This window comes from Rana temporaria, chromosome 1 (genome assembly GCF_905171775.1).
Source record: "Rana temporaria chromosome 1, aRanTem1.1, whole genome shotgun sequence".
NCBI classification, from domain to species: Eukaryota; Metazoa; Chordata; class Amphibia; order Anura; family Ranidae; genus Rana; species Rana temporaria.
The window spans coordinates 508,652,922-508,679,796 of NC_053489.1; the positions used below are offsets into that span (position 1 = coordinate 508,652,922).

Below are 26,875 nucleotides of genomic sequence, written 5' to 3' on the forward strand. Positions count from 1 at the left end.
ATAGTAACTGATTGTTGAATCATGCAGAGCCAAGAAAACTTATCAAGTTAACACCTTTAAAAACATTTCAGCTCTTTTAATTATACAACAAGGCTTTTATTTAGTTTCAGGATGTTCCCACAAGAATCACTGTAAGTATTTTATACCATACAATATTCATACTGGATAGGAAGATTTATTTTCCCTGGAAATCACATACAGTAGGTGAATAAATCATGTAATAACCAAAGCATGCCCTACAGTCCTGACTGTATTGGTGTTTCAATAGTCTGCTATACATATGTTTGAAGGTGTGATAAAGTAATAATGAGCTATGAATATTAGAGGTATGCTGAACTCTGATTTATAGCTATGACAGTGTGCCGTGGCATTAAAAAATTACCATAAGAGCTGCTAAATATAGAGTTTTCTGAGTTTCAGTACAATATAATGGAACATGTGACGACAGGCATGCAGGAACTGCATCTCTGCAAGTCTTTAGCCTCGTACACACGACCGAGGAACTCGACAAGGCAAGTTTCTCCATTCCCGTCGAGGTAAAAGAAGACATGCTCTCTTTTTGCCTCGACGGGATCCTCGACAGTTTCCTCGTCGAAAAATGTACACACGACCGGTTTCCTCGGCAAAAAAAAAAATCCCAGCAAGTTTCTTGCTGTTTTTTGCCGAGAAACTCGGTCGTGTGTACGAGGCCTGAGGCAGTGAAATTGTCGAAGCTTACAGGCTCATGTTAAACCTGAAATTTCATGCTAAACCTTGAGTTTTAAACTACAGTCAAACATCTAAATACACAGTTAAAATACATATGTATTAAACAGTTTGACCTGCCAATGGACTGGCCTCTGCCAGACAACACAGCCAGGAAGGTGATACTGCGTCCTTTGCCAGAGCTCAGAAATCTAGTGCTGTCACAACCCCATCTGCAGAATACTGACAAGCCATTGAATGAGTAGCAGCACCACAATCAGTTCTGCTCACTCTGCCATCTCCTCCTGCCAGAATGTTCCTTGTCAACACATGTGCATGCAGCAATGTCTGATTGTCTTTTTTGTTGCTTTTCCCCTTCTCCATCTGGGCAAGGAATGACAGAGGTTGACATCAAGAAAGATTCAGTTACTTAAGCTTTTTTGATCTTTCTTTTTTTTTTTTTTTCATTCAAATTTAAGTTTATTTTCAATAAAATAAATACATACATTTGTATTAAAATAGCAGGATATAAGTCAATAGCTTACAGAAATATAATAATTTAAATACATTTCAATTCATATCAATCATTTCTGTCTTACAAACTGCCATTTATATCTAACTATCCCATATGCTCATCACCATATGGTGAAAGTAAGGCAGTTCACATAAGCAAAAAGGATATAGTATTTCAAAGTAATAATTTATATTTGAAAGAGAAAAAGAATAGTTCTATATATCAAGGAATTCCTAGGTCCATTGTTACCACACAATTAGTTATATAAAGGATACAACTAAATGAGTGTACCAGACCAAATTACATAGAACAATTAAAGGATAAGATTACCGGAGTACATCAACCTCTCCGACACCCCTAACGGGAACTTTCTGTGTCCTAGAGGCTGAGCAAAACCTCCAATCCACCCTCCCTCCCTCCAATAACTAATACTGGAACCCACCGGTATCCGAAAATATATTTTCAGAATCCCCATCAAACCTAATTCTTTCTTTTTTTTAAAACATACAACAGTTATCTTTGTTATATATTTCTTGAGCTCAGCTTAAAACAACTCTGTTACATACAGTTTATTTTTGTGCTTGCTTGAAACGGACATTGCAAGCAAAAAAAAAAGAATTAAATGATGATAAAGGCATTCAAATAAAACTAATATTTTTGGTTCAACTATTTAAGCCAGGAAACTCTGGTAGCTTCTTTCCTCTGCAATAGTTGGCTGTCCTAGTTATACAGCATGGGTGCTCAACCTGTGGCCCTCCAGCTGTTGCGGAACTACAAGTCCCACAAGGCATTGCAAGCCACAGACAGTTACACGCATGACTCTCAAAGGCAGTGGCACGATGGGACTTGTAGTTCTGCAACAGCTGGAGAGCCACAGGTTGAGCACCCATGTTTTACAGTATGCTGGTTATGTAAACTCACTGGGAAATCATCTAGCATCGAAACAGCCTGAAATAGCGTGAACAAGTAAAAAATAAAAGAAGTTACAAATTGATTTCCTTTCACAGCAAAATACATTGTCAATATGGCTATTGGGAACCTGGTGGTTCATTACTATGGTGGTGAAAGGCCACATTATTTTGCAATGTCTTTGAAACTAATAGGTTGTGTTCATTGTGAACCAAACCTCCAACTGAACCTGAAGCTCTTTACTATTCTATTTATTTGTATATAAAATGCACTTTTTATCTATCAAAAAGTGTTTTCCAGCACTAAACCTTTCATCTGATTTATAAATGGCTGCATTTGTAAATTCTAAAAGCCAATATAAAGGTTAAGTAGTGGCTAAAAAAAACACTTGTTTTTTGTACGATTCTCTTTTAAGGGGTGTGTCCTATGTCTGCATACTTTTGCTGATAGGTGTCCCTCATTCTCATCTCAAAAAGTTGGGAGGTATGGTAAATACAGTAGGGTTTATTTGGAACAGAGAGCAGCCACGGTCCTATTCTATTAATTCTGTTTGAAAGTGATATTACTGAAAGTTTGATGGGCAAAGTATGTCTTTTTGCTGATGGCTTAAAGTTTTACAACAGGGCTAATGTTCCTGGAGGTTTTTGGAACATAGAATATGATTTGGCATTGCTGAAATATAGGTTAAAGCAGTGGAAACTGCAGTTAAATCTTTCTAAATGCAAAATGATGCACTTACAAAAGAATACAATATGTGAGGTATAGTATTGGGCAGAACTAGAGAGAAAAATGATTTAGACCCCTTTCACACTGAGGGGTAAAACGCCACTATTTTTACCCCCGACGCTATGGTTGGTGGGCGGAAGCAGCGCATTGCGGGCGGTATAGCCGCGCTGTCCCATTGATTTCAATGGGCAGCAGCGGTAGAGGAGCGGTATACACACCGCTCCTTCAACGCTTCAAAGATGCGGCTATCAGGACTTTTTTTACCGTCCTGCTAGCGCACCACTCCAGTGTGAAAGCCCTCAGGCTTTCACACTGGAGACAATGGAGCAGCTTTTTAAGGGCAGATTGCAGGCGCCATCTTTAACGCTATAGCGCCTGCCATACACCCTCAGTGTGAAAAAGGAATAGGGGGCTATTTTCAGATGATTTTTTACATTTAGGATGTCACTATTTAGACCAGCAGGGCGAAGGAGGGCGTGGTACCTTTTTATAGATCTTTAATTGAACCTCATTTAAAATACTGTGTCTAGTTCTGGAGACACTCCATGATTACGCCCCATGACCATGGTAAAATGCATCAGGGGCATGGCCAGGGTGGAGTAAGGCTGAAGCCATCTTGTTGATTCACTTTTCAGGCCAGGTTGTTGTGGGGCGGTGTTTCTTCCTTTCCAGTGCATCCTTCAGAGCTGATGGAGTCACGATTGGATAATAAACTTGGAAGGCTACAGTGTGTTAAGAAACAAAAGAAATAAACAAAAAAAAAAGAAAAGGATATATAAGCATATAAGCTGATAGAGAATATCTATCGTTGTGTACCTAATGGGGTCTAAAAGGTGGCCTCTTTTTCTTCTCCAGCTAAAATGCCCTTAGTAAGGTAACATATATCATGGGAAAAGTAAGTGGTACATGGTCCTAAAGTTTCCATGAATCTGCAAGATCTGCAGTGCTGGTGGCAACATAGTCAGCATTGGAGGAGGTCAGGCAACAGATTGAGACCAGATTGAGCTGACAGTTGATAACCAGTGAAGGTTTATATCAGTGGAACAGACATAGTTACAGAATCCAAAGTAGGTTTTGTACAACAAGTGGGGTCAGTAACAAGAAGGGCACAGGTCATGCCAAAATAATACAGCTGAGGACAACTAAGTACTAATTATTGGCAATACTTAAATAGCCTATTTGGTGCCACAGGCATGATGACATGTGAACACAATCTCCCGTGCACAGAGACATACGCACATATCAATCTAGGCACTCATGCCAGCTGAATGTGTGTACTGCATCGAAATTGTAATAATCATCTATACGATGATTATTGCCATTTGTTGTAAGCTACCCAACATATTTGATACAGCTTTTGGAACACACTTGGCCTTAAATTGAAACAGGGGACTTATTATTAGTGATTTTATCTACTTAGACATCAAGCAGAACTCCATACCCAGTGGTTCTAGTAAAAAAAAAAAAAAAAATATATATATATATATATATATATATATATATATAGTTAAACGTATGGTTTTCAATGTGTTACGTGCCTATCACCTAAAAAAAACTGTAGCATTTTTATTCAGACTAAGTATGCAAAACCTGTAGAGATATTTTCTTCTCTTTCCTCAAAGAATGCTGTTTATCATTCCAATGAAATACAGAAAGTATATACAGTGAAAGTTGTACAGAAAGGTATTGATTGTTGGAAAATTTGACAGTTACAGCAATGGTAAGAATTCTAGACAAGGAAATAGTTCAACAAAGGGCAAAAGAAAAGAAAATATAAATGGACAATTTTATTGGGTGCCTAGCGAGCAGCTGTTCAATAAGTCAGAGGAGAAAACTGTAGCAGAGGGAGCACAGAATGTACATGGATTAGTTTAGTTTGCAATGTGAATAGGCCACAAACAATAACAATGAGTCAAACAAGAAAAGTAAGGTATTGAAAGTTACCACCTAAAGAGAAAGGGGGAAAGATAAGACAAAACACACTTCAACCTCATGCCGACCGCCGCATACCGATTTACGGCAGCAGAATTGCAAGGGCAGGCAAAAAAGCGTACCCATACGTACCTTTGAAATTCCCACATAGCGGGCACGTGTGCGCCCACGCGCAGCATGGGAGCGTGCCTGCGGGTCCCACAAACTCTGTGTTTGTGGGACCGGTGGCAGCCCACGATTGCGGTGAGGAGAGGCACAATGGGGAGATGCCTAGGTAAACAAGGCATTTCCCAGTTCTGCCTAGCAACATGACAGGGATATACTGCTCCCTGTCATCGGGAGCAGTGTCATGTTGTAGTGATCCCATCCCCCCTACAGTTTTACTGTATACATCATTAAAATCACTGCATAAAAACAATTAGTTAAAAGTTTTTTCTACATTGGTACATTCCCCAGGGCAGTAGCCAGAACCTAGTACCCTTTTTATGGCCAATAACTTGCATATGAGCCTTCAAAATGGGAACTTTTGATTTTTCAAATTCGAGTCCCTTAGACTTCAATGGGGTTCGCAGTTCAGGTCTGAACTTGTTCGATGTTCAAGAGTTCCGGCACGAAACTAACCTGGGAGTCTATGGCCCATCTCTATCCACTTTATGCCAGTTTAGTGGACCTCCTACTTGTGTTATAAATCTTTGGCAGTTTAGTTTTAGCTGCACATTTTGATATTGAACTAGAGTTATCCTCTTGTCCCTGCAATTATTTATGTTAAGGGTCGATTCTGCCAGGTGCCAATATCAAGACATTATACAGACAGACAGCAGCGAGGGTTGACACATTTCACTAAAATCTTCGCTCAGTTATTACCAAATGCGTGCAGACTAACCCCCTGTTTTTAACGCATACTGTCAACAGGTCAATTTGGTTGTCTGTGGGCTGGAATGTAAGCAGGGGCGGACTGACCATTGAGGCACTCGAGCACTGCCTGAGGGCCCCATGCCACTAGGGGGCCCCATCAGGGTTGCCAGGCTCAGTAAAACCAGGGACAGTATGTAAAAATCTGTGTTTTTTTTTACATCTGTCCCTGATATGTTCGAAACCGACATGCTTTTGATGTGAAAATCTCGAGATTTGAGCTGCCCCGCCTCTGCACTGCCTCCTGGCATGGTGGCCATCTGTAAGCCCCGGGGGCCCATAACCTTCTATTGCTCAGGGGCCCCATGAGTTGTCAGTCCACCCCTGACTGTAAGTGAGCTTGGAGTTTTCCTTGGATTTATCCTTGGCTTTTTTTCTAACATATGTTGCTTTCCAATGGTCAGTTATAGGTGGGGGCTGTGGCTTCCTTTTTTGTATGACTAAGCAAAGTTTTCATGACCATAACCATCCTTTTGAGAAAGTGATGTAGTCTGTCACGATACACGTGAAGGACTTGGAAGCCATGGTGACGCACTCCCGGTCGCGGGCGATACTGGAAGTTCATATATGTTTACAATTCTGACGATTCTCTGCTTTATTGTAAGTGTGATTTTTATGTTTAATAAATCCCCCCTTTTTAACCTACTGCACTATGGAGTGCTCCTTTCTCTCCTCTATGTTATTGTGAGCTGCTGTGAGGAGGCTGGCTGTGTTTGGAGCTGTGGATTAATTGTTGTCAGTTGCACGTATATACAGTATATATATTCATATTTATTTATTTACTGAATTTTTATCCACCTGTCTTATATGGGTTACTGATTGCCTATTTCACCTCTTTTTTTCACTTGTCCACTTGGTTTACTTTTGCACTGGATTTGCATGTTTTGGATTTGTTTGGACATTTTATTAATTGATCAGTTTTTATTTTATCAATTATCCTACTGTTCACCCATTTAGTTACAGAGTTATTCAGTCGGTGAGCGCCCCCTACCTTCTTCTTTTTAAAGTTTTCATGAAACTCATCAACCCTTGCTGCTGTCTGTCTGTATCATGATATCTTAATATTGGATTTTATGAAATAACGTTTTTAATCTGCTACAATCTGGAGTGCGGTCATCATCTCTTTCACATTGGATACTATGCTCAGACTGCGGACTGGACTAGCACCCAGTCATTCGAGGGAGGATTCTTTCACCTGGAGAATAAACTTTCCCCAGTAAGCATTTGGTAAAAATTTTACCCCAGCTCTTGCAGTTTACTACTTTCATTAATGCTGACTCTGGCTCTCATGGCTGCTTCTCTGAACTTCCAGTCTTCATAGGAAAGAGTAAGCAGTGGATAGTGCAGCCTAAAGCCAATCTGTTAGCTTAGAGAAGGGAAGGGGGAGGAGGAAGGAGGAGCAGGGCAGTGCTTTGCTATCCTAGGCTACAGTGTTGTACATTATTATTGATGCACACAGCGTAGAGGGGCACAGCCTAGTCCCTACATACAAGGCAGATCCCATGGGACCCATAGGAACACACTCGGGGATTAATTGATAAAGTTGCATGCGCAGTAAGTGAATAAATCAACTGCTGAAAATGCTTACAAAAATAAGGGTTTAGTATCAATAAAATCACTGTTAACTGGGTTACTGAAAATATCCTTGTTGACTTTTAGATGTTAAACATAAAGGTAAGAAAAGTGAGTTCTAACAGTTAGTAATAAACTGCTGCACAATGGACTTCCTAAAAAAGGTTAAAGGCTAATGTCCTTGTTTTGCTAGGGAATGGATTTCTGCAGAACAGAGGGCAACTAATAAAATGCTCACTACTGAGTCTCTAAAAACAAATTTCTAGTTCAATGACTAAACAAAATACTGATTTAGTGACTAAGGCAGTGGAACAGTGAACACATGTGGCATTTAAATCAGAAAAAACAAGAACAATTTAGTAAAAAGCAGTGCTTTATCTACAACTGAACAACCACCCACACTAAGCTATATTCATAATAATAAAACAAAAAAACATGGAAAGTAGCAACTTCTCTATAAAAACGTAATTTATTAACACAATATACTGAATCAGAAAAAGATCTGAGCAATATAGGACAAGATGTTTAGCAGAAAATGTATTTGGAGTTCTTAAAGTAGATGTAAACCTCAGACATGAAATATGAACACAGAATATCACTCTAAAGTGTATACTTGTCTCAATTCTGAGCAATGAGTGTGATTTCTCTCTGCTATCAGCATGGGTCACTTCTGACAAGATTTCCAGACACCAAGAAAAAAAGGTGACAGGGGAGGTGTGACGGATCTTGGATACCCCAGGTTTGCACATCAGCCAGACCTGTGTCTCCTGTCCTCCAAACGCATCCACAGCCTGCAGATTCGCCATAATAGCCCTCAATCACGAGATAAGCCACACAGGTGTTGAGGGTTAATCATGCAGAGCATCAACTCTTTATTAAGTACCAAACATACACTTTTAACACAGTTAGGGACACTCCCCTTAGCCTTGTCATAGAGGGGGTAGGGGACAAGGAAGAACCAATGGGAACTCAACACTTGTACATTGAAACAGAAACTACAGTTGAAACGTAAAGGGAATATGATGAGCAGGCAGCCCCTCCTTACACATTTCCTGCTGAGAGATGTCTCCAGTCCAGACCATTGTATACATGCCATGACCCAACACAGTTAAACACAGCAACAAGAGGGGGGGGAGAAGGGATGAAGCATTACATTACATTACATGATCCCAATGCCATTCCAAGTCTCTCAGTCTCTGCTGGACCATAGTCTGTGGGCAGGAGGCCAGCCCATAGTCCCTTCCAAAACACACAGTGATAGGGTGTTCTGTCACAGGAGGGATTTCCAATCATAGCTGATCCCATGTGAACAAATGCCATTTATCGGCATTTCCTTTCCTCAGCGTTGTCACTGTGTGAGCAAAGGAAAGCTGATAACCAGCTATCTTGTGAAAGCAAACATTGACACTGATAAGCAGGACACTGCTTATCAGTGCCCTGATTATCGGTGCAGCCCCATCAGTGTCAATTAGTGTCCATCAGTGCAGCATATGAGTGCCGCCTTATCAGTGTAGCCTCAACAGTGCCCTCTCATCAGTACCCATCTGTGTCCATCAGTGCCATCAGTGATGCCTCTCCAGTGCCCATCAGGGCAGCCTCATCAGTGACCATTAGTGCATCATCATTAGCTGTGCATGGTAGGCAATCAGCTTGTAACTGCAGCTCGTTGAATTAAGCTTTGAAAAAAAAAAACTGGAAGGTGATTGGTTCCTATGCAGAGCTGCACCACATTTTACACACTTTTAGTAAAGCAACTCCTGTCTGTTCTCTATAAATCAATGGATATCATAGTGCACTCAATACTTGCATTCTGAACTGTTAGGCCCCTTTTACACTGAGGCGTATTTTAGGCGTTTTAGCGCTAAAAATAGCGCATTATTTAACGTCTGAAATAATCCTGCCCCAGCATTCTCAATGTGAAAGCCCAAGGGCTTTTACACTGAGGCGATGCACTGGCAGGAGGAAAAAAAATGTCCTGCAAGCAGCATCTTTGGAGCAGTATAGGAGCGGGTGTTTACCACTCCTTCCTATTGAAATCAATGGGAAACCGCGGTAATACCGCCGGCAATGCGCCTCTGCAGAGGCGCATTGCTGGCAGTATTAACCCTTTTTTGGCTGCTAGCGGGGGTTAAAACCGCACCGCTGGCGGGCGAATATCGGGGTAAATACGACGGTATATCGGCGCTACAACACAGATCTTGAAAAGCTGTTTGTAAAGTACTGCAGGATCTGTAGATATCTCTGTTAAAGAGATTGTGGTGAACCAATACTAGGGATGATCAACAGAAACCTAAACAGTTCTCAATTGTTCCCCTGCTTTGTCTGCTGTATAAATCCTTATCCTGTGCAGCCTTTTCAAGATCTCTATCTACAATAAAAGAAAAGTTTTATCAAAATCACTTGACTCATCGATGGTGACTTTCAAATGCAGTATCTGAATTGATTACAATGCTTGCAAATGTCACATCAAGTGTGGTCAGGCTTCTACTCAATATATAACTAGTCTACACTTATTATTTTACAAAGAGAAGAGACAAACATCTTTGAAGCATAAATCATAGAAATTCAGATTAAAAAAATGATGCTTCTTTGATAAAAAAAAAAACTGCAATTATCTCCAGATCCAAAGATGCAGACCTTAATATTGACTCTCTTGTATCTCACATTGTTATCTCCTGTAAAGTAGACAACAGCTAAATGTTTCTGTCACGTAATTCTTTAAAATTTGTTCATGGATTCACTTGAGAGCATTTCATTAGGGATAACATAGTAGATATAACATTTAGGTACAAACAAGAAGCAATTATTTAGTAGTAAGGAGCAATAAAAGGAAAATAGAGGATAACTGTGGATTATTTTCTACGTTAAAACATTCCCAGAGAGATTACTAATGAGGCTTCAATAATTAAAGTCTTCTTTTTCTGAAAAAAAATCCTGATTGTTTCCTAGGAAACGCTTAGGTAAATGTAAAAAATAAATAAATATATAAGTAAAGTACAACAGCAATATAATAAATGTTGATAGCAGAAGTAAAAACTGTCATAATACAAAAAAGTTAAATAACATTATTCTTACGGTGGACATTAAACTACCTATTCACTGGCCTATATATATCTTTTATACATTCACAATTCATTGAGTAGTATGGAACTATTAATGTGTATGTGTATCTATCTTATAGCAGCTCTTTTGCATATGGTGTACCAGTGCCAATCCTGACCTCCCTTTCCCTTGGGCAAAATGACATGTCACATGTCACGTTAAATCAACGTTAAGAAGTGTGGGGGGGAGGGGTTGGCAAAAATAAAAGCCGGTGGATGGGGGGGTCAGCAATGCCGACACTAAAGATTAAAGTTGAGAAGCAGGGGGGAGGGGGTGTTCTGCTGTCGGAAATTACATCTTACATTAAAGTGAGAAGCAGGGGGGGATGACTTCTTACCTCTTCTCCCATGCAGCCAGCGAGTTGAGAAGTGGGGCGAGGGGCCGAAAATTACTTCTCACCAGGGCCTCTAGTAATTCGGGGGGCCCTCCGCAGCTTTGGGGGACCCTAAGCGGCTTGCATAGTGAGCCTATAGGGTGAGTCGGCCTTGGGTGTACCAATGCCTGCTAATAGGAAATACCTTGTATTACAGTTTATCAATATTCACTATCTCTTATGTGCGGCCAATCTGACATATATAGGCTCGGACACACGATAGGTTAAACTGATGAAAACGGTCTGATGGACCGTTTTCATCGGTCCAAACCGTTTGTGTGTGGGCGCCATAGGTTAGTTAACCTTCGGTTAAAAAAAAGCAAACTTGCTTTAAAATTTTTAACCGATGGATTACTAACCGATAGGTCAAAACTGATCTTTAGTATGCAAAACCATCGGAGCGCATGCTCAGAATCAAGTCGACGCATACTTGGAAGCATTGAACTTTGTTTTTTTCAGCACGTCGTTGTGTTTTACGTTACCGCGTTCTGACACAATAGATTATTTAACCTATGGTGTGTAGGCGTGACGAACCATCAGTCAGCTTCATCGGTTAACCTAAGACACCTGTCCTTCAGACCGTTTTCATCGGATGGACTGATCATGTGTACAAAGGCTTATATGTCCATTATGTTTATTCCATGTGTGCATGTGTATGCATATATATGAAAATACTTTTTTACCTGTTTTATACTATTGTTACAAATAATGTTTGCAAACCACTCTTCCTCCACAAGTCAATTGCCTCATTTAAAGTCCCACATTCCATTCTTAAGTATTTGAACCCGGGATGGAGGTACATTTATTGTGCCTCCTTTCCCAAACTCCCCCCTCTCGATTACATGAAAAGCAATTGACCTAATCCTCCTTCACCCACACTCCCTCTCCTGAAAACAGCACTCCCCTGTGTTCCAGCAATAGACAGTTCCTTGATGTCGTGTCAAGTGTAGGGTTACGATCGCTGCATGAGTCCTAATGATGTTAGAGGACCTTAGACTACTGAAGTGCAGGAGAGAAGAGACGGCAAGGACCAGTCTAGTAGTATAGGGGAGTCTGCAGGAACTAAAGATCAAGTAAAACTGCCTTAAGAAATGAGCAGATGACTTTACCAGTGCGAACGCAGCCATAGTTTACTAATAAATACATTGGCAAACAAGCAAACAATAAAAATAAATAAATAAATAATATGTTTAAACTTTTGAGACTTTTCTTTGCATATTTTCTTTTTTATTGACTTTTCATTTATAAGATAATAGGATCAGTGACATTACACATACCGATTAAGTCAGGATGTCCTACCCAATCATGCACAAGCACATCTAAATCTGACAGTTATAAATGATGTGCAAGGACAGAATGCAAATTCTTATGCAGTGTCTTCACTGATTACCCCTGCTGTTGGATATTGGAATGTAAGTATATGCAACTGAAATGTCAGAGGCTCACTATATGCATACAGTTATAACCTAAAATAGTCTAATGTGCCAACATTTCAAAATCTGTGTTGGCACTAAAGAGAAAACCATAGGCAGTTGGATGGAAGAGCATTTAGTGGCCTATTAGTGTATGTTACATAGAAGTATATATTTTCAAAATTGCTTCAGGTAACAGAAAGTAACCTTGCTCTGTTACAGTACTCCCAAAATGCAAAAATACATTTTGGGTCAAGTTACTTTTTGAAATATCAATTCACAAGTCAATATTGGGCCAGTTAAGCAGTTTTAAACACGTGCATCAAAATTGCAGAGAAAATTTCACCTAATTGTTAACTGCTCTGTTATTGTCAGCACTAGAGTTGAGCGGACACCTGGATGTTCGGGTTCGGGTCCGAACCCGAACTTTAAAAAAAAAGTTCGGGTTCGGGTTCGGGAACCCGAACCCGAACTCCGAACCCCATTGTAGTCAATGGGACACGGACTTTCAGAAAAAAAAAATGTGCGGAGGTCCCCGCAAAATTCAATAACCAGACCCTTTAGGTCTGGTATGGATATTATGGGGAACCCCGCCGTCAATTAAAAAAAAAAATGACGTGCGGTTCCCGGTAAATATCCATAACCAGACCCTTCAGGTCTAGTATGGATATTAAGGGGAACCCCGCCGTCAATTTAAAACAAAAATGACGTGCGGTTCCCCCTAAATATCCATAACCAGACCCATTATCCGAGCACGTTGACCTGGCCGGCCGCAGAAAAGAGGGGGGGACAGAGTGCGCCCCCCCCTCTCCTGAACCGCACCAGGCCACATGCCCTCAACATGGGGAGGATGTCCCCATGTTGATGGGGACAAGGGTCTCATCCCCACAACCCTTGCCCGGTGGTTGTGGGGGTCTGCGGGCGGGAGGTTTATCAGAATCTGGAAGACCCCTTTAACAAAGGGGACCCCCAGATCCTGACCCCCCCCCCTGTGTGAAATGGTAATGGGGTACACTGTACCTCTACCATTTCACGAAGGAAGTGAAAAGTATTGTAAAAAAAACACACTGACACCGTAGAATAAAGTCCTTTATTAAAAAAAAAAAAAAAAAAACTCCAGCACTGAAAAATCCACTCGTTCCCGGGTTCCAGCGTTGTCCTTATCCTGCGACGGTGATCTCCCACGATGAGAAGATCCTGCGGCGTCCATGTCATCTTCGATCCATCGCTGAGAAGATCCATCCGGAGCGCAGCATCCCCGACCTCCTCATCGCCGGATGACGCGCTGGGGCTGTGTGACATTACTTATATAGAGGAGGCAGGGGCACCCGTCACGTGACCACACCCCCTCTGACGTACCCTCTGCTACGTCACTGGGGAAGCCCAAAAAGAGGGAAGCCGGGCTTCGCCAGTGACGTAGCAGAGGGTACGTCAGAGGGGGCGGGGTCACGTGACGGGTGCCCCTGCCTCCTCTATATAAGTAATGTCACACAGCCCCAGCGCGTCATTCCGCTGGGCTGTGTCCGGCGATGAGGAGGTCGGGGATGCTGCGCTCCGGATGGATCTTCTCAGCGCTGGATCGGAGAACACCCGGCCGTCGCAGGATCTTCTCATCGCGGGAGATCAGCCCTCGCAGGATCAGGACAACGCTGGAAGCCGGGAACGAGTGGATTTTTTTTTTATTAATAAAGGACTTTATTCTACGGTGTCAGTGTGTTTTTTTTACAATACTTTTCACTTCCTTCGTGAAATGGTAGAGGTACAGTGTACCCCATTACCATTTCACACAGGGGGGGGGGGTCAGGATCTGGGGGTCCCCTTTGTTAAAGGGGTCTTCCAGATTCTGATAAACCTCCCGCCCGCAGACCCCCACAACCACCGGGCAAGGGTTGTGGGGATGAGACCCTTGTCCCCATCAACATGGGGACATCCTCCCCATGTTGAGGGCATGTGGCCTGGTGCGGTTCAGGAGAGGGGGGGGCCGCACTCTGTCCCCCCCTCTTTTCTGCAGCCGGCCAGGTCAACGTGCTCGGATAATGGGTCTGGTTATGGATATTTAGGGGGAACCGCACGTCATTTTTTTTTAATTGACGGCGGGGTTCCCCATAATATCCATACCAGACCTAAAGGGTCTGGTTATTGAATTTGCGGGGACCTCCGCACATTTTTTTTTTCCCGAACTCCGATCCCGGACCCAAACTTTTTTCAATTATTCGGGTTCGGGTCCGGGTTCGGGTCCGGGTCCAAAGTCCGTACCGAACCCGAACTTTACAGTTCGGGTTCGCTCAACCCTAGTCAGCACACATTGTCAGTTACGAAGTAGAAAGGACTGATTGCCTGATGACCATATCAGTCTGTTTCGAAAGTTATCAGATTAAAAGAAAACTGTGGAGGAACAATAGATTAGTGTTTAGTATTTCTACTGCAGAGTTTTCATATTCTCCCTGTGTTTGCATGGGTTTACTCTGGTTGCCTCCCATACTCCAAAGACACGCTGGTAGCTTAACTGACTCTTGTCCAAATGTTCTCTAGTATGTGTATGTATGCATGTTAGATAGTGGGGACAGAATTCCCTATGCTATAAATGCCTGTAATAGGGACCTCTGAGATAATCCTTAACTTTCCTGTCTAAAATGTTCTTTCTCAACATGGCTGGGGTCCGAGATGAGGTTTTTTTTTTTTGGGGGGGGGGGGGGGGTAGTAACAGGTACTAATGTACCTTGTACTCATTCACCTTGGTGGGAGGCGGGTATCTAGGGACCCCTTAATCTAACGGCAGCTTCCAGATTCCCTCTTGAAGACTCCAACATTCAAAGTGATTTTTGTGGTAGGAAAGTTTGGCAGCCAAGCCCCTCCCTCTTGCAAGGTACCCTTCCAATGTTGAAAGACATGGGACCTAGTATGGTTGGACTACAGTCTACTGTTCCACCACAACCTTACATACTGTTGGAAGCTGAGCCTGACAGGTCTTGAACTCTGGTCTCCCACAGACTGAAGCATGACTTATATGCTCTACCACTTCAGTCTTTGCTTTTCCCTTTGGATATGTCATAGATCTGCATAACTGCATTGTGGAATCAAGTGGACCTCTTACTGGGTCAGTGCCCACAACTGATGCTACTGTGTCTTAGCCAAATTTGGATCTCCTCTGAATAGGTTCAAACCCAATAATATGCTAACATTTTGGCAGGATGACCTATAGAAATATTATGTTTTCTTGGATGACACTTTGGAAGATGCACTCCTTCTAGCTTCTAAGGTATCTGGTACCCATGTTTGTGATGGGTATTGCCCCTTCATGGGCTCCTTGCTGCAAAGTCTAGTTATAGGTTGGGGAAGGGTTGCCATTTGATTTTAAATATGGTACCCATCCCTTTAGAAGACCATACACTGAAGGTAGTAGAGGCTCAGCACATAATTCAACCTTTCTTAACCAAACTGCTTAAGAAAAAAAAAACTGCTGTATCAATCAATAAAATCCCATGAATATAGTGGTAAAAACATAAACCTTTAGCCTTGGTTCACACTGGTACAATTTGACATGCAATTTGACATGTCAAATCAGCGGCGTTTGCCGGAAATGACACCATCCTAATCGGTGTTGCACCACATCTGCGGTGCTGCATGGATTTCAAAAAGTAGTTTCTGTACTACTTTTTGTGATTTCGGCCCACGATTTACATTAACAACTGTGCAGATCAGCTGAACTCGCATGATTTCACTCCTGCCTGTCAGTCTCGATCTCGGCCACAATTTCAGAGACATCTGTGCAGGTTTCTGTTAATGTAAATCGTGGGCCGAAATGACAAAAAGTAGTACAGAAACGTCTTTTTGAAATACATGCAGTGCCGCAGATGTGGCGCAACACTGATTAGGACGGTGTCACTTCCGGCAAATGCCGCCGATTTGACATGTCAACTCGCATGTCATTCTGTATGCTCACGAAACGCATTGCCTGCCAGTGACATCATCACTCCTTGCCTGCCTACACCAACATCGCTCCAAGCCTTGCTCTGAAGCTCCTCCACAGCGGCCAGCCTTTCTCCATCCATCAGCGGTGTATATCAACTTCTAGCAGCAGAGCGACCCAGCAGGACCAGGAATGGACTGACGAACTGATGATCTACCCCATGTTTGGGACCCACTTAATGCCTTCTTTTTACCTCGCAAATGTGAGTTGCCTGTGTTAATTACTGTGCCATTAAATTTTTTTAAAACATCTACACCCAGAAGCGCCTATTCCCTTGTCTTTTTCTACAGAATTGGAACACAGTTTCTGTTCCCCCCCGATGGCAGCCCTGAGAATGTATCTGTAAACCCCTGGACTTATCATTATTATCACTATTGTCTTATCCCTTGTACCTGGACTTTCTTCCTTACCTTTTGTACATACACTTATGTACATTTGAAACACTTTTTATACTGATTAGATATCTGTTGTTCTGTTTTTTTAAGCATTTTACTTGTATATAATATAAATTCTTCCGGGGCTGAAGTGGTTAATATTGCACTTTAATATTATGGCGCTATATTGATATTTTATTTTTTTGATATCTGTGTGATGGTTAAGTAATGACACCTAGCACTCCATCCATTTTGTTTATTTGACAAATTGAGGTCTGTTGGCATTGACAAACGTTTATGTACCTGGATAGAAAACTGATTACAGGAATGCGTCCAAAGTTTGGTGATAAATGGACCTCTGAATGGCCTAGAGTTGTAATTGGGGTACCCCAAGCTCTGTCCTGGGAGCTATTCTGTTTAACTTGTTCATAAACAACATTGAGTTTGGTATAAATAGATCAATCTCATTTTATGGTGATGATATAAAGCTAAGCGGAGTAATAACCTCACAACAGGATATACAGTAGCAACTTTACAAGAAGACCTTAAATGAATAGAGAGATGGGCAACTGAATGCCAAATGAGGCTTAATGTGGGAAAGTATAAACATATGAATGCAAGATACAGTACATGCTAGGGGAGAACCCCTGGGTGAATCAAGGATGGAAAAGGATTTGGGGGTCCTAGTAGATGACAGACTAAGCAATAGCATGCAATGACAAGATGCAGAAAACAAGGCTAGCAGAATATTAACATGCATTAAAAAAGGCACAGTATTTACTCATGCCATCCAGTTCTGTTCACCAGTCCTCAGGAAGGATATGCTGCAACTGCAAAGGGTCCAGAGAAGGGCAAAAAAGCTAACAAGGGGGCTGGAGGATCTCAACTATGAGGCACAGATACAGAGATTAAACATATTTTCCTTGAAGACATTTGAACGGAGACATGATGACAATGTATAAATATATATCCAAATGGTGATTCTAGCATAGGGAGAAAACTATTCAGTCTCAGGTCGCTTAGGAAGACATGTGGCCACTCATTGGAGAGTGACAATAAGTGGCTTAACTGTAGACTGCATAGGGGGTTCTTTAAAGTTAGAGCAGTAAGAATTTGGGACTCCCTTCCACAATCAGATGAGAATCTTATGCCGCGTACACACGATCAGTCCATCCGATGAGAACGGACCGATAGACCGTTTTCATCGGTTAACCGATGAAGCTGACTGATGGTCCGTCGCGCCTACACACCATCGGTTAATAAAAACGATCAAGTCAGAACGCAGTGATGTAAAACACAACGACGTGCTGAAAAAAACAAAGTTCAATGCTTCCAAGCATGCGTCGACTTGATTCTGAGCATGCGTGAATTTTTAACCGATGATTGTTCCTACTAACGAATGTTTTTTTCCCATCGGTTAGGAATCCATCGGTTAAGTTTAAAGCAAGTTGGCTTTTTTTTAAGCGATGGTTAAATAACCTATGGGGCCCACACACGATCGGTTCTGACCAATGAAAACAATCCATTAGACCGTTGTCCTCTGTTTAACCTATCGTGTGTACGAGGCCTTAGAGAACACAATATGCAGGAATATGGGAAGTGGTAGAGACATAATACACACACAGGTGACTTTATTCAACCTTACCTAACTATGTAACTATCAGTTAGTTTATCTTGGTCAATAACATTTCTAAAATGCCTACCTAGCCAAACTGTCCATGTGGTGGGCTTTTTGGGTGTGATGACAAGTTAGAGGTCTTGGGTGATGAACCTAAAATACATTTATTATACATTCACAATAAATCAGGCACATGCCAAAACAAAAATACCTCTTTCTTGAAGAAAATACAAAACTCATGATTAAAAAAAAAAGAGCTGTTCCCATTTCCTACCCTAGGGAGCCTAGGTCAAATGGTATGCAGCTATCAATCATTCCAGTAGAGACTGCGTTGCGTTTAGCAGTTAGATAAAAAGATCAAAAAGACTGCCCCCACAAACACAGATCATTATACATACAAACAAAGGTTTTAGTACATTTACACAGATTGATAGGGCTGATCTCTTTCACATATATATCTGAAACATTAAAAAGACTGTAGCTCCTATTTAATTGCACAGATGGTGGCATTGTTTTGTTGTTACACCTAGGGGTTCAAAGCATGAATCCAAGTGTATATTAAAGTGTAAAATCCTTTACAGAGTCATGTAAAATCAATGTTCTTTGTGAAATTCTGGCAGGTGGTAGTCTTAATATAACACCTCAGACAGAACATTTTGAGTGTAATTGTTAATAAGCAGTTCTGCCTTTTTGCATTACTGATTATGAAAATATGATATTGAACTTCTAAGGGCAGAATTGGAATGTGCAAACTGCTAAAGAATGGACCACGGGCATGGATTATTGGCAACGTAACATCCCATGGTCTGCATTGAATGGTGTGAGTTTTGCACTTTGTTACAGTCTTCAGATCTGGAGAATTTGCTTATTCCAGGCTGTTTATTATTCTTAATTTATTATTGTTATTATACATGATTTATAGAGCGCCAACAGTTTACACAACACTTTACAATGTAGAGGATGGGACAGCACAATTACAGTACAGTTTAATACAGAAGGTACAGGAGGGCCCTGCGTGTAGAGCTTACTTTCTAAAGGGAGGGGGTGGTGGTACAAAAGGTAATAGCTGCAGAGAATGATTTGATTGGGGGTGGCTCAGAGACAGTTGTTTATGTGGGTGTGGGATAGGCTTTTCAGGGATCTCCTAAAGGTGGAGAGGTTAGGGGCTGATCGGACATACCGGGGGAAGGGAGTTCCAGAGAATGGGAGAGGCTCTGGAGAAGTCCTGAAGGCGAGCATGAGAGGAGGTAACAAGGGAGCTAGAGAGCAGGAGGTCCTAGGAGGAGCGGAGGGGATGATTTGGGTGGTATCTGCAGATGAGGTTGGTGATGTAGATGGGGAAATGTTGTGAATGGCCTTGTATGTTGTGGTTAGAATTTAGAATTTTATACGGTGGAGTAGGGGAAGCCAGTGAAGGGATTGGCAGAGAGGAGCAGCAGTCACAGATCGGTTAGTGAGGTGTATTAGTCTAGCAGTAGAATTCATAATAGACTGAAGGGGGGATAGCCTGCGTAAGGGCAGGCCATTAAGGAGAGAGTTGCAGTAGTCAAGGCGGGAAATAATCAAGGAGGGAATAAGTTGCTTTGTGGTGTCATTAGTCAGGAAGGGTCGAATTCTGGAGATGTTGCGGAGGTTAAGATGGCAGGATTTAGCCAGTGATTGGATGTGGGGGCTGAGGGAGAGGTCAGAGTCAAGGATTACACCCAGCACCCTGGCATGTGTGGAGGGACCAATGGTTGTGTTCTTGATCTTAATGGTAAAGTCATGGGGGGGGAATTTAGCAAGCTTAGTTTTAGAAAGATTGAATTTGAGGAAGTGGTGTGACTTCCATACCGATATGTCATTCAGTAAGTTTGAGATCTGTGAGGGGATCGAGGGGCTAAGTTGTGAGCATAAGTTAAGGCTTTAAATTGAAAATCAAGCTCCATTCAGCCCCTTTTGATCGTATAGTAATACACATTTAAAGTGCACTTGTGTTTAGCAATATCTAGTGAAGCTAACCATTTAAAGTATAATGCCGCGTACACACGAACTAACTTGTCTTGCATACACACAGTCACACAAATGTTGTCGGAAATTCCGAACATCAAGAACGCAATCACGTACAACACTACGATGAGCCGAAAAAAATGAAGTTCAATGATTCCGAGCATGCGTCAAATTGATTCCGAACATGCGTAGGATTTTTGTGCGTCAAAATTGGCTACAGACGATCAGAATTTCCGACAAGAACTTTTGTTGTCGTAAAAATGGAGAACCAGCTCTCAAACATTTGTTGTCGGAAATTCCAACAGAAAATGTCTGATGGAGCCTATACACGGTCAGCTTTTCCGACAACAAGCTCACATCGAACATTTGTTGTTGGAAATTACGACCGTGTATACGCGGCATTAGAAGGCACCAACGATTGCTTGCAAGCCATATTTGAGTGACTTTACTGCCCCCCTGGAATCCCTGAGTAGTCCAATTTAGGATATGTTTATAACAGAAAGTCAAGTAAGGGCGCATACATATTACGAGACATATTTCATTGCAACATCTAAAAAAATAAAAATAAACTACCGTATTTATCGGCGTATAACACGCACAGGCATATAACACGCACCCTAATTTTAAGAGGGAAGTTTCAGGTAAAAAAACTTTCCAGGCCCCCTGCACAGCACACTTACCCCATGCACAAAACACGGACCCCTGCACAGCACACGGACCCCTGCACAGCACACGGACCCCTGCACAGCACATGGACCCCTGCACAGCACATGGACCCCTGCACAGCACATGGACCCCTGCACAACACATTGACCCCTGCACAGCACACGGACCCCCTGCACAGCACACGGACCCCCTGCACAGCACACGGACCCCTTTCCCTGCACAGTACACAGCCCCCTTTAATTATAAAGTCTACCCCTGCACTCCCAGGAGACCCCCAGTCTCCTGGGACAGCATTGTCAGCATACTCTAAAGTATGGTTTGAAATGTACAGAAACTTGCACAGATGTCTCTGTAATCGCAGCCGAAATCGGGACTGACAAGCAGGAGTGAAATTGTGCGAGTTCAGCTGAACTTGCACGGCTTCATTCCCGCAGCCCAGTGTGAACCTGGGCTTAGATAAACTTTGGAAGTAAACATATGATGCCCATATAGTCAAATCAGCCAATAGATTGCAGGTTTGACCATTTTATCAAAGAGGTGAAAAATCATTAATTTTAACAACCAAGATTGACAAAAATTGATTGACTATATTGCTATTTTACCAGAATGCAATTGAACCACTGTGGCAGTAAATATCAATAATCTTTTTTTTTTTATGTATTTTGGAAGTTAGTTTCTATAAATGATAAATCCATTTTAATAACCAAGAATGCACTTTTGATCTCACAAAGGTTTATTCTAGCATTGTTGGCCACATTTTTTTTTATTTTGATAGATATCTAAGAGAAATCTGTTGAAAATATTTGACATACTGTATGAATGCTGACTAACAAACTTGGTACACAAGATCTAAGTCTGTTCAAATGGGATGGCTATTCAAACTAGGATCGATCCGTTAAGAAATTGTTGCATATATGGACTGCATTACATTTCAGTCTACCCCCCCCCCCCCCCCCCCCACGACATCTTTCATCTTACTTTAGTGCTTACAGAGACATCACATAGCCATTTATAGAATTTAGATTTTTAATGTGATAATTGGTACATATATTTTAGGATGTGTTAAATGTTAACACATTAGATCATCTATAGTACCGTAAAATGTAAAATGTGCATGTTAGCTTTATTACTTGTTGGAAAAGATACTAAAAGGAATTTCTTAGTAGAGTGTCTCTTCTATTGATATATTCAGCTAAAATGTATTAATATAGGTTTCATCCTGACCCTTCTAATTTTTGCATGGGTTTCCCCCTTAAAACCATACCTTACTCAAACATCCTTTGTTGTGGGGTCCCCCCTAAAATTCATACCAGAAGAGCCATACAGTTTTTTTCCTCCCTGGCATATTTCTGTACATAGCTGGGGATTCCTGGTCAGTAGATGAATGGGTCAGTGATGTTGCTGGTTTATAAGAACAGAATATCCCAGAAGCCGCATATCAGAACACGACCTGCCGTGCGTAGAACAGTGGCAGTCTCAGCCTGGACCCCCGCCAGGACATGCCCCCAACACGTTTCACTCCATCCACTGGAGCTTACTCATGGGGAATACCATATACCATTGGTTCACAGTGATGTTACTGGTTGTTGACACTGACCACTTTCTTAACAACCTTGACAGTGGGAGAATGAAGTTGTTATACATAGTAGAGGGAGAAAAACATGTCTACTATATATAACCTTTATTCATTCCTGGACTGAAACGTTGGCGCTCGGAAGAATGCCAGAAAATGCAACATTTGGTCTGAACCTGTGTTCAGACTGAAAAAATACCTCATCCCTCCTCATTTCAGAAAGCCCAGATGTAAGCTGTTAATCTATTGTTTGACCACATACAAATTACAGGATAGTGAAACAACATTTATCCAGCTTCATACAAAAAAAAAAAAAACACCAGTGCCTGAAGCCCATGAATTGGAGGATTGACATTTTTATTTGAAGCTTTTCAATTGGTTGTTTTGTGTCATATTCCCTTCAATCTTCATTGAAACAAACACATCTATAATATGTAAAACAAGATCATAGAGCACATTGAAACACTGCAGAGATCAATTTTGAATTTCCTCTTGCTATCGCCAAGTAATGAACAGTGGTAAATGTATTGGTTTTGGCATCTTTGTTTTAAAGTCTCAGACTTTTGCCAAGATCAGACTATTAGTTTTATATGATTTGTGTGCAGTCTGACTTGATCTGTGCAAGAACACTTGTAACATTAGTTCATACACTGACAGCAAAGAGATATAATATGTTATATGTCCAATCAGTAAATTGCAGCATTCTTTTGATTTTTAAAGAATTTCTTTAAAGGACAACCACAGTGTATTTTTATGAAAATTATATTATACATTATATACATGTATCTCTGCAATGATTTGTATGTAGCTTTTACATTTACATTTCAATTATATTGTCTATTCCATTACATCTAAACAGACACCTGACATCTCCCTTTTGAGACAGGGAAAGGGACTGAGGACACAGATGCCCCAGTCCCTTTCTATGCAGCCTCAGCTGCAATGAAGATGAATGCACAAGAGACAGAGGTTCATGTTCATTCATAAACTGAAGCATTGTAAACAGTTTACGATGCTCAATTATGAATGGACGGGCTCAATGATCTCTGGCTCTGTGCATTCAGTATAGGAAGGAGCTGGTAAATTGCATATATACCGTCTCCTTCCTCCACTCTCCATCCTGACAGATCTGGGATAAGGGGGGGCCAAAGGAGGACCAGGAGAGCCAGAGGAGCACATGGAAGACTCAGGGAGCCGGAGGACACCGGAAGCCCAAGGAGGACCCAAGGAGCTGAAGGAGGACCCAAACGAGGACACCAGGAGCCGGAGGAGGACACAGTGGACAGTCGGGTGACTGGTGCAGCGGTGGCGACAGTTACAGGCACCATGTAGATATATTCGCCAGCACACCGAGGATCGTTTAAAAAAACGTCCAAACATTTTTTATTGCAGAGGAACGATCACAAAAAAAGTTACAAGCATCAATCTCCCTATATAGCTTTCATAAAAGCAGCTGACAGCCGTGGGAGGGAGAGTAGCAGAAGCTGCTGTCAGCTGCTTTATTGAAAGCTATACAGAGAAATTGGTGCCTGTCGCTGCCCTCACCACACTGATCATCTGTGAGGCTGCCCGGCCCCCCCTGCTATGGTGAGGTCGCCAGACCCGGTACAACAGGTATGGGATTAAGCATCGGAGCATTTGCAGGAGTACAAGTAATCATGCAAATGCTCGTTATCAGCACCAATACCGATACTAATACTAAGTGCAACCCTAATTGCCACAATGCACACATGTGAATGGGCTATAGTATAACATACATTGACAAAAAGGTTTTAAAGTGTGACTTTGGGCATGACTTTAACTACTAATACTTAGCTATTTTCAGCTTGCTCTGGTCCGGTCACGTGATCCCACTCCCCTGTGTCAGCCAGTGTGGCTGCAGGGGAGAAGATGAAGCATTGACAATAGATGGGCCATTTACTAGCCATTGTTGAAACTCTCTCTTTCTTCTCCCCTGCAGCACCACTGGCAGACACAAGGGAGATCACATGATCAGAATGGAATGAGCTTAAAATTGATAAGTATGCAGATCTTTCTAATACAGATTAGCAAGCATAAGTATTAAGAAGTTGTAAGGGGTAGTTTTAGGAGTAGTTATGGTTAATTCTGGAATTCCACTTTAAATAATTAACAAGCATTGTTTACCATTTTGGTCGCTGACATAGGAACTGATTTATTAAAGGAGTAGAGGATGCACCCTTTGTGAAATGATTGGCAATATATAAGGCCAAATTACCACTATCTATCACGGAGATATTCAATACATTATTAAGTGACACAGACCCAGAGTTCATAGGTGGGACCCTGAAGTTCATTAATAGGATCACCTACTGAGATTACTCCAGGGGCCCCTTTCATATGAGCCCACCGAACAGAGGTGTCCGACAAATTCTTCTATACACATTCACCTTATACGGAATTTAGGGTTTAACACATTGACGATTGGATTTTCAGTGACCACCCTTAGGCAGCGCCACTACCCCTTTATCACACCATTTTAATATATAAGGCCAACCTATTTTCACTTTGAATACCCAATTATGTATAAGAGAAAAAAATGAACATTTGCTAGCACATAAATGGTTAAAGTGAGCACAGCGTCTTCTTATTGACTAAGCTCAATGAACATTTATTTTGCACAGTGAACTATTGGGGGGTGAGAGGGATTAACTAAAACTGGAGCAGACATTCTCTGAAGCAGCTGTACATAGTATCCAATCAGCTTCTAGCTTTGGCTTGTCCAGTTAGGCTTTGAAATAAAAAAAAAGCTAGAAGATGATTGGTTGCCATGCACATGTGTTACAGACTATCAGCTGCTCCAGATTCTGCTGCTCCACAGTTCCAGTCTTAGTAAAATTCCCTTTTCTTTTATTTCTAACTGCTTGGTGATATATATATCTTTATATCTATCTATATATATATATATATCTATAGATAGATATATTTATATATATTATTCTATAGATATCTATATAATTCTATAGATATCTATCTATATGATTTTTTTTTCACGCTAAGAGAAGTTGGCAAAGAACAAGTTAAAGCAGTAAAAGTTAAACTCAACGGTGACAAACACACCCCCTATACTCATGCCAAGAACAGCTGAATCTATAAGGAAAAGATAAAAAAAAAAAAAAATCATTGTTTGCTGTATTGACTAAAATGCATAAGCAACTGCACATGAGTTGTTGAATATTGAAACACAATAATAATAATAATGTAAAGTAAACTAATAATATAAATAACACTTAAAAGCAAACAGGTTAATATATTTGTTTCAAGTCACAAAGAAATTGTCACTGCACATCCTGGACGTTTTATGTGTCGAAAAGCATCCTACAGCTATAAAACCAGTTAAGATTAGTGTTCAGATGGCATCTGTGAAATTGCACATGTGCAGTATAAATATTCCTGGCTGATACTCACCAAAGAGCGACAAGATACCACACGCTGCCCATACAATTAAAGACATTCCTATGCTGCCGGTATTTTGTAGTATTCCTTTGGGAGATATAAAAATCCCTGCTCCAATTATAGTTCCAATTATGAGTGAGATCCCTCTTAACAAAGTTACTTTCTTTTTAAGCACCACTTTCTCCTGTTTGTTGTTAATTGAGGATAACATGCCTTCTGATTCCTTGGTGGGATAGCTGCCTTTGGAAGTTATCATAGGGACATCAGCAGAAGCAGATCTCTTATACATGATGAATAAAAAAAGAACAATGGAATCTCAATGTAAAAACTCAAAGTGCGATGCAGGTAGTACCCAGTGCTGGATGCTTCTGGTGGCAAACTTTTTCACAACTAATTCTACAAGCTGTTGCTCCTTTTTTTTTTTGGTAACACCTGTTTATTCACCTGCCTTAGCTGTCCTATCACTGGAGACCAAGTCAACTTCCGCATGAGACTGATGCCTTAGATTGCTGCACACTAGTTTACTAGTGCTGAATGATGATGTAAATTCTTCAGGTTTGCATCAGCCACAGAGATCCCTTTGCTTTACTCAGCACTAATTCCTGTGAAGCAGGGTGTTGCACGAGCAAAACTTGATCTTCTAACACAAAATCTGGAGGAGTAACAGGAACTCTCGTCTTTTAAGCCGATCATTGTGACTTGCAGAAATGCCTTGTTAAAGAACACAGACTATTCATGCAAGCGACAGGAATATGAAATGTGTTTTTGCTTTCTTTTACCTACAGTCTGTCTAGTGAACGATATCTGTGTTCACTGTGACTGTGCAAACACACAGACGTAGACGTAAGGAAAAAAAAAAAAAACGCTTATGGCTTTTCCATACGCGAAGAAGTTGGCAGAAACAGCTGACTGTATATCCCGTCAGAAATTTGACATTATTTCAGTTGTGGTATTTCTTTTTCTTTTTAGGGTGTACGTTTATCAAACCTTGAGGCCGGATTCATACTAGTGCGGTGCAAATTTCAGCTCTCTTATCTCTGTAGAGAGATAAGAGAACTGTTCAGCAGATCAGCTCCGTTTTAGATGCGAATTTGGAGACCTGGGAGAGGGGAGGGGGAGGGGGGAAGTGTATTGA

The 26,875-nt window shown here is 41.4% G+C and overlaps 1 protein-coding gene across 1 annotated transcript in view; it reads right to left on the reverse strand.

Annotated features, from left to right (window-relative positions):
* The window catches only part of SLC7A11 (solute carrier family 7 member 11), a 361,100-nt gene extending 334,594 nt beyond the window's left edge, over nucleotides 1-26,506 (reverse strand). Inside the window, 1 exon segment of the mRNA XM_040330993.1 lies at nucleotides 25,753-26,506. Coding sequence (XP_040186927.1) covers nucleotides 25,753-26,029 — 277 coding nt within the window. The 5' untranslated portion in view covers nucleotides 26,030-26,506.
* Between the last annotated feature and the right edge of the window lie 369 nt (nucleotides 26,507-26,875).